We start from the raw sequence: 12863 nt of genomic DNA, 5'->3' as shown, positions 1-12863 counted from the left end.
AGAGCAAGTTGTGTATTAATCAGCTACCAAAAACTAAAGCTTACATGAATAGTTGATATTAGAGCCTTTTGTATCTTTGTTTACAGGTCTATATTTCCAAGATGTATTAAAATATGCTAATCCTGTTTAATTGTGTATGCAGGGCAGAAAACTGACTACTTGTATTCCAAATTTGAGCAATTTCAGAGCTTGCAATTTTGGGTTACATGAGGTTATGTGGCCCATCCCCCCTTAAGCAGGCATTATTCTGCACTTTTTGAATTTAGGGTGTGTGTCACAATATCTATCAATTTAACCACTTTTGGAGTAAAATATTTTTACACAAGCATCCATTTCATAAATGGGAGACAGAAATGTGAGAAAACATGGTTGCGTTTTGTTCTACCTCTGGTAAGGGTATCTTTAAAGATGTGGAGGACTTGCCACTAGCCTATAGGTAAAGAAGAGAAAATAGAAGGAAAGCAATGCTGCTCCATGCTGGACAGTTATAGCATAAACCATGTCATTACTGTACTATGATTTTTTGTTTCCACAAGCAATTGAGTATATAATATGTCATACACATTAGTTATTCAATGAATTCATTTGACCATCACACAAGTCAATGGTAAAGGCAGTTAGTTATACAATGATATTTTTCTCTTGTTCTCCTATCCCTCCCAAAACACATACATACTTCGCTTTGGAAGAATAATTTGTTTCTCCACCTACAAACTGCATTGTAGTATTTCACCCAGTAGATGGCAGGACACCCAAGTGGCCATGTCAAATATAAGAATGGTATGATGTATGTTACCATAAATCATGATCAACCTTAATATTGCAATTAATCTATTTCAATGTATAATAACAGAACAGAAAATGTCCATTATTATCAGCAATGTCACTTAAACCAAGTTACACTTGACTGACACCTCATTGGTTCCAGCAATGAAACAGTGCGTCATTTTAAGACACTGTCCAGGGCTGAGGACAACGATGAATGAGCAGTGTCAGTGTCTTTGTATTGTGTCTGTGTTTACTTTTCACCTGCCAGTAAATCAATGAGACAAACTGCACATATTTATCATTGTCATAATCTTTGTGCATTCAGTCCCTCTGATGATGATGGATGATGTCACTTCAGTGTCATAGTAAACAGTAAAGCTGAGTGGTTTATTAAGAGAGGCAGGCTGAATGACATTACATATGACCTGAAATTGGCAGCTCTATTTTAAGGTCATTATGTGCAGCGTTTATCGTGAATGCAGTCACTGCTGACACAGGACCATTTTCTTAAAATTTCAATCATGCTGTAACGCTGAGCTTCCGCGATACAGATTGAATAGAGCCCTATATTTTGGGTTCTGGTGGGGTACAACAGTTGAACGAAGCTCATGAGGCATTTATAAGTTATATTCTTCAATAATCAATGAGTATATATCATGAATTTGTAAGTACAAAAATGTATGTAGCAATTAAGGTATAGCTGTGATCACTGGCCTTGAATTTCAATAGCCGCCAGTCTTTAGGAGGGTCAGGAAACTGACAGTCTCATTCCTCCCAACACAACTTAATGTAGTCATTACATGTCACAGTGAAAGAGCTAGAGAGCATCTCTCTCAGGCCTAACGACAGTATGGATGTCTGAATACAGATTCAAAGAAGGCCTAAAACATGGGAAGCCTCACTAGAGGAAGGATATCCCATTCCCATCTCAGCCCAGAGAGGCGTCTTTACCCATTACCATTCAGAAACCAATCTGAATCAATTCCAAGTATCCTGGCCAGTAGGCTCTCTAGCATACAGTGCCTACTGGCTAAACACATTTCAAATATGACAGAGAGGGCATAATATGAGGTGCCTGCTTATGAGTCACTGGTGAATCTGTCCATCTTTCCAAATGAAGCTTGATCATGTAATTTCATGTACAAGCTGCTTTTATGAGTGAGCTTTAATTTACAACACTGAGGGCTCGATTCAATCCTTAGCACTGAAGATCAGCACTATAGCAATGTTCGCACAGTGGCGGAGACCGCATTCACGGTAAACAAAGTATATGTTGGGTCGATCAGAAATTACCTTTACATTTCAGTTGCGCTAAATCGCTGATCTTCCTCGATACGGATTGAATCGAGCCCTGAGTCTTTGCCCTGGATTGGATAGTTGCTTGCCGTTCTAGATAAGACATGTTCTGGCCATGTATAGCACATCGTAGAAAAGTAAATGGCTGAGGGGCACACGTGAGATAGCCACAGATATTCCATGGGTAAACTTTTATTACCATCAAAGTCATGAACTCAGTCAACGAGTACAGTACAGAGCTTACACATGAGAAACAGTCAGAACCTACAGGTGACCACTGGTCCTGATGAACATTACATCAAAAACAACAGGTACATCAGAAAGTGCATGGAGAAATGAACAGATGTGGAACACTACATACAGTGGCACTGAAACAAAGCATTGCTTTAGATTGTGTAACAGTATTTATTTGTGGTCTTAAGAGGATGAATGACACAAAATGGTATATTCACACAACTTATTTCAGATATTCCTGTTAAGCTTTTCGTGGGAAATCTAATGTTTTGACAAAATAAAGACATTGTGTAATGCTATATCTCAATAATGTTTCTGAATATGCATATCAATCAATCAATACCTTTTCGTAGATAGAGATGTGAATAAACCATAGTCTGGGGAGCAATAACTTATCTCTGTTCCTTCAGAAAAGGAGCAAATTTGATTTGACTTCCTGCATTCTATTGAAAATAATTGCTCCAAATTTTCTTAAATACATATTCCATAAAACTTAGTCCCTTGAAAAGTAACCTGCAGAGGGACTCATAAAACACATGAATATACTGTGTATATTATAGCTACTGTGTACTGTTAATAAAACCACTGTCTAGCTGTGACAAGGAAGGATGAAGGCTGTATGGAGGATGCCACTGTAAATACAGTACAGAAAGAGGGGGGACCAAGTCAAGCATGACTAATATGATCTAGGCTCGGCCTTGTTTGACACTGGCCATGTGTTATTGACTGGCCATCTGGATAGGGTATCGACGGTTCTTACGGACTACAGGCTTTCAACTTACAGGTATGTACTGTACATGCACTCTATGGGGAACTATACTCTATATAGGACACCAAGAGAATAATCACAGTTTCGGCAGCAAGTTGAATATTGCAAAATGTATGGCGATTACAGAGAACTCTTGCATACCTTATTATCGACCATACTGAAGGGAGCCAGGCTATAAACCGACAACTATTCTGTTTCATAATATTGTTATGAATATCTTGAGAATAAGTAAACCTATGAATAAATAGATAAATAAATACACATGTTTGTAAATATTAAAGATGTTTTAACACAATTGCTCTTAATTCTTCTGTTTCCTTTAAGCAACATAAAACGTGTCACAAAGCTGGTGGGGGGCAGAAATGCCTTTTACAGTGGTGCTTTTACACAGAAATATGTATGTAACAGTTTTCCTTGTAGACTAAATTATAAATTATATTTCTTTATAAATACATCCACGTATTAAGGATGTAGAAGAATGAATAAGTCAGGTGAAGTGGTGAATCAGAAACAGAATGTAAAACACATTTTAAAGACATAGAAAAAGTGAATCTAGTCACATAGGATGGATATGTTAGGACAGAGGCCAATTGTGAAACTCATAAAGAGCTACAAAATACCTTCATGTTTCCAGTTTAAAGGTCAGTAGCAGGATTCGTATGTATTTTGTTTTAACCAAGTGCTTACAAATGTGAAATTAACAGCGAAAGTTAAGAATACATGCTGTTTTTGTTACTTCTACAAAGGTTTCTATATACAGAATCTTTACACTGACAGCCATGTGGTTCTTTCCTAAGCAGATGGGTGGTAATGGCGTGGATACTGACCTTCACTAACACTGGGCCTGCTGCATCCCCCAGTAAACCTACCGTACTGCAGCACAAACATAACTACTGATCAGTGTATACAAAAAATAACAAAGAGATCAATGGTCACCCCCCCCCCAAAAAAAAAAAATCTATCATTGTTTAGAGGGGGGTGTGAAGGAGGAGTTTTACAGATCATTATGTCAAATCAACACTACAAGAGCAAAGCCAAGCTGTTCATTACCTTATTGACTGCCATGATAATGGAGTGGAATAATATGAGAGTAGGACGGGGGGAAAAGTTCCCAAACATGTTTCATTAAGAGGAAATCAAAGCAGGTTTGGCATAATTACATTACACTTTCATTACAAAAGGCAAAAGTCCAGAGGAAAATATGTAGCTGTTAGCTATAACGTAAACCTCCTTTCCCCCCCAAAAAACAACATAATATGGCATAATCTGGGCTGCATTAGACATAAAAAGCCCCTGTAAGGCCAGAGGGCTGTTTTAAAAAGACAGAATACATATAAAAATGTAGCCAGATAAATTCAACACTCAGGAAAGATAGCATACAGGCTCTGTGAGATGTTACTAACGCTGCAAGTGAGAGATAAGCAGAGTCAGTGTCACCATGCTAGCAGCTAATGTACAGTGTGCAGGAAGGAGGATCTCTGGGAGTGAAGGTGGCATAGGAGGGCGGTGGCTGTCTAAACCTGCTCATCCCCAGCTTCAGCAGCCGGTTGGAGGGGAGTTGGGGCCTCTCCGTTACACCGCGACAAAAGATCAACCTCCTCCGGGGCAGGGGCCTCCACTGGGGCCTCCGCTGAGCTGGCCTCCTCCTTAGGTGGAGCTGTGACTTCTGCTGCAGCCTGGGGAGTGACATCACATGCCACGGCCTCCATTTCAGCAGGGGGCTCTGTGACAGCAGCAGGCTCCCCCTCAGGAGCTGCAGCAGCGGGGGCTGCAGAGGGGTCACTGGGAGCCTGGGGGTCTGTTGGAGCTGGGGCTGGTTCTCCTGCTGCAGGGCTGGTTGCTACTGCTGGGCCGGGAGTCCCCGAGTCAACACCTTTATCTGGCGCTCTCAGTCGCTTCATCATGGTAGTGACCCGCACTGCTTTCTGTGGGAGGCAGTCGCAGTACACACTCAACTCAAGAGGCCTAGTTACTATATATTTTATATATTTTACAGAATATGTTTCGAATTCAAAAGCCTTGTACATTCACCAATCACGTATCCCATTTCAAATTCTCAAGGCCCATAAAACTTCTATAAAAAATGTGTGATAGTTTCCTTCAATCTCTCCTTCAGTGATGACAAAATAGAACTGATAAAGAGGCTTACCTTCCACTTAGCTTTGGCAAAGTTCTTCTCTATCTGTGCACAGACATTATCCTTAATATTCTTATTTGAGGCTGCATTTCCAGAAATCCTGAGAAGATGAAGAGGGAAAAGGTAACTTCACTATAGGTTTCCACCCAACCGTTTTATGTGGGTATAGTACGTCGGATAAAAAATATCACAACAAGCCTGATGAAAACATCAAATTTGTTTCCAAATGTCGACAAAACAAAATACGCTAAACAAGGTGGGATCTTTATGTGTTGATAAAATTAATTATGTGCAAAATGGCAGTAAAACCCATTATACCGAAGTAAACTTGGAGTCACGGGATGAAATGTTTTGTGGTCCTCCCACTACCACTCAGGAAAGCATGCAGATTAAATAAATCATGACGAACTTCACAGGGTGGTGAACGTGCACCGTGATGAGCTTGATGCTCCTTTCCAATAAGGGTCTTATTCTGGTGACAAATCTCATCTTGTAAATAGCATAGTACATTTTCTACTTAAAAATTGCACCGTTGGTTAGAGCCTGTAAGTAAGCATTTCACTGTAATGTCTACACCTGTTGTATTCGGCGCACGTGACAAATAAACTTTGATTTGATTTGATACCCACACTGTATCTGCGAGCTGTTGGCTAGAGCAATTGTGCCAAGACCAGTAACCAGAGTGGGCACATTAGCTTTATAACAACTTTCATTGTGACAAAACCATTATTAGAGTTGAAAATGTGATGGAAATCCATGCAACTTGTCTTTTTTATTCCGTATATAGGAATTTAACTGCAAAAATAATTGTTATGCGCATTATGTCCTCATGCATAGCCTTTTATTTGATTTGATGGAAACATCTCTGGTGGGAGAAGACAAATGATGCGGATTATTGAATATTCACATGCAAATCTGAGGGAAACCAAGCTAGTGACAGCTCAGCAGATGTAGATGAGTATGACTAATGAAACAACATCTATAACAACTATGAATCATCATGGCTCCAACCAACATAATGACATTGTCAAATTTGACTCCTGGTCATTTAAGAACACACCCTTATCATGAACACATCCTACTCTAAATTCCTCTGGTTGTTATTCACTGTGGTCCTCCGGTATATCTCCATAGTACTGTGGTCATCCAATATATCTCCATAGTACTGTGGTCATCCAGTATATCTCCGTAGTACTGTGGTCATCCAGTATATCTCCATAGTACTGTGGTCATCCAGTATATCTCCATAGTACTGTGGTCCTCCGGTATATCTCTGTAGTACTGTGGCCATCCAGTATATCTCCATAGTACTGTGGTCATCCAGTATATCTCCATAGTACTGTGGTCCTCCGGTATATCTCTGTAGTACTGTGGCCATCCAGTATATCTCCATAGTACTGTGGTCATCCAGTATATCTCCATAGTACTGTGGTCATCCAGTATATCTCCATTGTACTGTGTCATCCAGTATATCTCCATAGTCCTGTGGCCATCAGTATATCTCCATAGTACTGTGGTCATCCATTATATCTCCATAGTACTGTGGTCATCCATTATATCGCCGTAGTACTGTGGTCATCCAGTATATCTCCATAGTCCTGTGGTCATCTGTATATCTCCATAGTACTGTCACGGCCGTGGAAAGAAGTGGACCAAAGTGCAGTGTGGTGAGCGTACATTTTCCTTTCATTTAAAGTGTCGCCAACAAAACAACAAACGAAGAAACAACCATGAAGCTTACAGGGCTATAGTGCCACTAACAAAAGTCAACTACACACACTGAAAGGAGGGAAAAAGGGCTACCTAAGTATGATTCCCAATCAGAGACAATGATAGACAGCTGTCCCTGATTGAGAACCATACCCGGCCAAAACATAGAAATAAAGAAACATAGAAAACAAAACATAGAATGCCCACCCCACATCACACCCTGACCTAACCAAATAGAGAAATAAAACGTCTCTAAGGTCAGCAGGGCGTGACAATATCCCCCCCCCCCCCCCCCAAAGGTGCGGACTCCGGCCGCAAAACCTGAACCTATAGGGGAGGGTCTGGGTGGGCCTCTATCCGCGTTGGCGGCTCTGGTGCGGGACGTAGACCCCGCTCCACCTCTGGTTCACCCCACTTTGGTGGCACCTCTGGTGCGGGGACCCTCATCGCTGACCCCGGACTGGGGAGCCTCTCTGCGGAACCCGAACTGGAGATCCTCGTTGTGGGCCCCGGACTGGGCACCCTCGTTGCGGGCCCCGGACTGATCACCCTCGCTTCAGGCCCCGGACTGAGGACTCTCGCTGCTGGCCCCGGACTGGGGACCCTCTCTGCGGGCCCCGAACTGGGGACCCTCGTTGCGGGCACGTTGCGGGCACTGGGGACCCTCGCTGCGGGCCCCGGACTGGGCACCCTCGTTGCGGGCCCCGGACTGGGCACCTCGTTGCGGGCCCCGGTCTGGGCACCCTCGTTGCGGGCCCCTGACTGATCACCCTCGCTGCGGGCGCCCGACTGGGCACCCTCGTTGCGGGCCCAGGACTGGGAACCCTCGCTGGAGGCTCCGGACTGGAGGCCGTCGCTGGAGGCTCCGGACTGGAGGCCGTCGCTGGAGGCTCCGGACTGAAGGCCGTCGCTGGAGGTTCCAGACTGGAGGCCTTCGCTGGAGGCTCCGGACTGGAAACCGTCTCTGGAGGCTCCGGACTGGAGTCCGTTGCTGGAGGCTCCGGACTGGAGGCCGTCGCTGGAGGCTCCAGACTGGAGGCCTTCGCTGGAGGCTCCGGACTGGAGGACGTTGCTGGAGGCTCTGGACTGGAGGCCTTCGCTGGAGGCTCCGGACTGGAGGCCTTCGCTGGAGGCTCCGGACTGGAAACCGTTGTTGGAGGCTCCGGTCTGGAGGCCGAGGCTGGAGGCTCCGGTCTGGAGGCCGTCGTTGGAGGCTTCGTGCCATGACTCCTCACTGGAGGCTTCGTGCCATGGATCATCACTGGAGGCTTCGTGCCATGGATCATCACTGGAGGCTTCTTGCCATGGATCATCACTGGAGGCTTCGTGCCGTGGATCATCACTGGAGGCTTCGTGCCGTGGACCATCACTGGAGGCTTCTTGCCATGGATCATCACTGGAGGCTTCGTGCCATGGATCATCACTGGGCTGGAGAGATACACAGGAGGCCTGGTCTTCTGTTATATCTCTAATAGTAGGCTACTGTGTTAATAATGTGTATTTTCCATACCACTCATGGTTGATGGCCTCCTGAGCAGTCAGTCTCTGATCCTGGTCTACCTCCATCATACGGGTTACCAGGCCTTTTGCTGAAACAAAATAAAGCATAATCTCAACAAACAGCAGTTACTATTCCTGATGGAATCAGAGAACAAAAATTATCATTTTTTACATGAAAAAGTGAACAGATGATATCCTCCCTTTTGAATTGCTGTTTACCCAGTAAACTGTCATTCACCCAGTCTCCTGTCACTTCATCTTAAATGTACCTGACTCTGAGATGTCGTCCCAGTATGGAGAGTCAAACTCATAGTCCCCAGCCAAGATCTTCCTGAACAGGTTCTTGTCGTGGTTTTCATAGTCGTCATCATCAGTTTCATCATAGAAAGGAGGGTTGCCTGAAAGCCTGAGGGCCACAAGACAAAATAAGCTCGTTATGAGCTTGTATTGTCATACCATGTGCATAAATGTCATGTAAAGATATGATTTATTGCAATACCCTATAAATAAGATTCCCTGACTAGTTTTGTGCATAGCATGTGGATTACATTGATAGGCTCTTTCAGTAAAGTATTCCTGTTGCCCTTCTGTATTATTTATAATCCCCAGTCCTCTGAGCAGACTCACAGCCAACCCCTCTTGCAGTAGTACAGTATATGGGACCCTATGCCGATAATTAAACCACTCACAGGATGTACATGATGACACCCAGGGCCCAGCAGTCCACTGGCATGCCGTATCTCTGTCTCCCAACCACCTCTGGTGCTGCAGGGACACAAACACAGTTAAGGGTTATTTATTGATGTTTCTCTGACAAATGCTTTTCTGCACTCCCATAAACTACTCCCCAAAATCAAATCTCAAAGATACCCTGCTCCTTCCCCAGTCCTGACCCAGGTACTAATCCCTCCCCCTCTCCTCCCCCAGTCCTTACCCAGGTACTAATCCCTTCCCCGCTCCTTCCCCAGTCCTTACCCAGGTACTAATCCCTTCCCCTTCCTCAGTCCTTACCCAGGTACTAATCCCTTCCCCTCTCCTCCCCCAGTCCTTACCCATGTACGAATCCCTTCCCCTCTTCTTCCTCAGTCCTTACCCAGGTACTAATCCCTTCCCCTCTCCTTCCTCAGTCCTTACCCAGGCACTAATCCCTTCCCCTCTCCTTCCTCAGTCCTGACCCAGGTACTAATCCCTTCCCCTGTCCTCCCCCAGTCTTTACCCAGGTGCTAATCCCTCCCGCTCTCCTCCTCCAGTCCTTACCCAGGTACTAATCCCTTCCCCTCTCCTTCCCAGTCCTTAACCAGGTACTAATCCCTCCCCCTCTCCTCCCCCAGTCCTTACCCAGGTACTAATCCCTTCCCCTCTCCTCCCACAGTCCTTACCCAGGTACTAATCCCTTCCCCTCTCCTTCCTCAATCCTTACCCTGGTACTAATCCCTTCCCCTCTCCTCCCCCAGTCCTTACCCAGGTACTAATCCCTCCCCCTCTCCTCCCCCAGTCCTTACCCAGGTACTAATCCCTCCCCCTCTCCTCCCCCAGTCCTTACCCAGGTACTAATCCCTTCCCCTCTCCTTCCTCAGTTCTTAACCAGGTACTAATCCCTTCCCCTCTCCTTCCTCAGTCCTTACCCAGGTACTAATCCCTTCCCCTCTCCTTCCTCAGTCCTTACCCAGGCACGAATCCCTTCCCCTCTCCTTCCTCAGTCCTTAACCAGGTACTAATCCCTCCCCCTCTCCTTCCCCAGTCCTTAACCAGGTACCAATTCCCTCCCCTCTCCCCCCCAGTCCTTAACCAGGTACTAATCCCTCCCCCTCTCCTCCCCAGTCCTTACCCAGGTACTAATCCCTTCCCCTCTCCTTCCTCAGTCCTTACCCAGGCACGAATCCCTTCCCCTCTCCTTCCTCAGTCCTTAACCAGGTACTAATCCCTCCCCCTCTCCTTCCCCAGTCCTTAACCAGGTACCAATTCCCTCCCCTCTCCCCCCCAGTCCTTACCCAGGTACTAATCCCTCCCCCTCTCCTCCCCCAGTCCTTACCCAGGTACTAATCCCTTCCCCTCTCCTTCCTCAGTTCTTAACCGGGTACTAATCCCTTCCCCTCTCCTTCCTCAGTCCTTACCCAGGTACTAATCCCTTCCCCTCTCCTTCCTCAGTCCTTACCCAGGCACGAATCCCTTCCCCTCTCCTTCCTCAGTCCTTAACCAGGTACTAATCCCTCCCCCTCTCCTTCCCCAGTCCTTAACCAGGTACCAATTCCCTCCCCTCTCCCCCCCAGTCCTTACCCAGGTACTAATCCCTCCCCCTCTCCTCCCCAGTCCTTACCCAGGTACTAATCCCTTCCCCTCTCCTTCCTCAGTCCTTACCCAGGTACTAATCCCTTCCCCTCTCCTTCCTCAGTCCTTACCCAGGTACTAATCCCTTTCCCTCTCCTTCCTCAGTCCTTACCCAGGTACTAATCCCTTCCCCTCTCCTTCCTCAGTCCTTACCCAGGCACTAATCCCTTCCCCTCTCCTCCCCCAGTCCTTACCCAGGTACTAATCCCTTCCCCGCTCCTTTCTCAGTCCTTCCCCAGGTACTAATCCCTTCCCCGCTCCTTCCCCAGTCCTTCCCCAGGTACTAATCCCTCCCCCAATCCTTCCCCAGTACTTCCCCAAGTACTAATCCCTCTCTCAATCCTTCCCCAGTCCTTACCCAAGTACTAATCCCTTCCCCAGTCCTTACCCAGGTACTCTGGGGTTCCACAAGGGTCTTTGATGAGCCCGGTCTCCAGCTTGGCCAGGTGGAAGTCACTGATTACTATTTTGGAATGCTTCAGGCGGTTAAAGTACACCAAGTTCTCCAGCTGAGAAAAGGAACATGACAACAGCTAAAGTTTGCCAAAGTTTTACTAAAGTAATCTCATTCAAACATATAGACTTAGAGCAGACTTCATCACTGTTTAATGTAGATATTGAAGCAGTCAAACACTTCAGTGTCACACAAGTGCCTAAAAATGACAGTCCAATTTTTTTTGTTCAAACAAAGCAAGACCACTGAATCAATCTTATCAAGAATATTTTTGCATAATAAATGTGCCTTTCAAAATGTATTTAAAAAAATGTTTCACCCATCTACACACAATACCCCATAATGACAAAGTGAAAACATGTTTTTAGAAATGTTTACATAAGTATTTGCAACCCTGAGACAATAATGTTATAATCACCTTTGGCAGTGATTACAGCTGTTAGTCTTTCTGGGTATTTCTCTAAGAGCTTTGCACACCTGGATTGTACAATATTTGCCCATTAATCTTTTCAGAATTCTTCCACCTCTGTAAAATTGGTTATTGCTAGACAACCATTATTAAGTCTTACCATAGATTTTCAAGCAGATTTATTAAGTCAAAACTGTAAGTCAGCCACTCAGGAACATTCCCAGTCTTCTTGTTAAGCATCTCCAGTGTAGATTTGGCATTCTTATTTAGATTATTGTCTTGCTGAAATCTGAATTAATCTCCCAGTGTCTGTTGAAAAGCAGACTGAACCAAGTTTTCCTCTTGGATTTTGCATGTGCATAGCTCCATTCCGTTTATTTTTTATCGCAAAAAACTCCCCAGTCCTTAACGATTACAGGCATACCCATCACATGATATAGCCACCACTATGCTTGAAGATAGTGGTACACAGTAATATGTTGTAATGGATTTGCCCCAAACATAACACTTTTTGTTCAGGACAAAAGTTAATTGCTTTGCCACATTTTGTGCAGTATTACTTTAGTGCCCTGTTGCAAACAAGATGCATATTTTGGAATGTTTTTATTCTGTACAGGATTCCTTCTTCTCACTGTTTCAATAAGGTAAGTATTGTGGAGTAACTACAATGTTGTTGATCCATCCTCAGTTTTCTCTTATCACAGCCATTAAACTCTGTAACTGTTTTAAAGTCACCATTAGCCTCATGGTGAAATCCCTGACCAGTTTCCTTCCTCTCCGGCAACTGAGTTAGGAAGGACGCCTGTATCTTTGTAGTGACTGGGTGTATTGATACACCATCTAAAGTGTAAGTAGTAACTTCACCATGTTCAAAGGGATATTCAATGTCTTTTGTTTTACCCATCTACCAATAGGTGCCCTTTGTGAGGCATTGAAAAACTTCCATGTGCTTTGTGGTTGAATCTGTGTTTGAAGTGCTCTGCTCGACAGAGGGAGCTTACAAATAATTGTACATTTGGGGTACAGAGATGAGGTAGAAATTAAAAAATCATGTTCAACAATATTATTGCCATAGATTGAGTCCATGCAACTTTTTATGTGACTTGTTAAGCACATTCTTACTCCTGAACTTACTTAGGATTGCCATAACAAAGGGGTTGAATACTTATTGACTCAATTCATTTCAGTGTTTGAGTTTTAATTTGTTTGTAAAACTTTCTTAAAACATAATTCCACTTTGACATTATGGGGTATTGTG

At 44.5% G+C, this 12863-nt stretch overlaps 1 protein-coding gene across 1 annotated transcript in view; it reads right to left on the bottom strand.

Moving 5' to 3' along the window:
* Positions 1-2223: 2223 nt before the first annotated feature.
* LOC110494580 (caM kinase-like vesicle-associated protein) overlaps positions 2224-12863 on the bottom strand; it is an 80750-nt gene continuing 70110 nt past the window's right edge. Inside the window, exons 6-11 of the mRNA XM_036950676.1 lie at positions 11131-11251; positions 9104-9179; positions 8684-8820; positions 8425-8503; positions 5217-5304; positions 2224-4992 (exon numbers count right to left, since the gene is read on the bottom strand). Of these exons, the coding sequence (XP_036806571.1) occupies positions 4582-4992; positions 5217-5304; positions 8425-8503; positions 8684-8820; positions 9104-9179; positions 11131-11251 (912 nt within the window). The 3' untranslated portion in view covers positions 2224-4581. The remainder of the gene's footprint in view (positions 4993-5216; positions 5305-8424; positions 8504-8683; positions 8821-9103; positions 9180-11130; positions 11252-12863) is intronic.

Source organism: Oncorhynchus mykiss, chromosome 17 (assembly GCF_013265735.2).
Source record: "Oncorhynchus mykiss isolate Arlee chromosome 17, USDA_OmykA_1.1, whole genome shotgun sequence".
NCBI classification, from domain to species: Eukaryota; Metazoa; Chordata; class Actinopteri; order Salmoniformes; family Salmonidae; genus Oncorhynchus; species Oncorhynchus mykiss.
The sequence above is the reverse complement of the archived record's forward strand: the minus strand, read 5'-3'. Positions and strand labels throughout refer to the sequence as shown.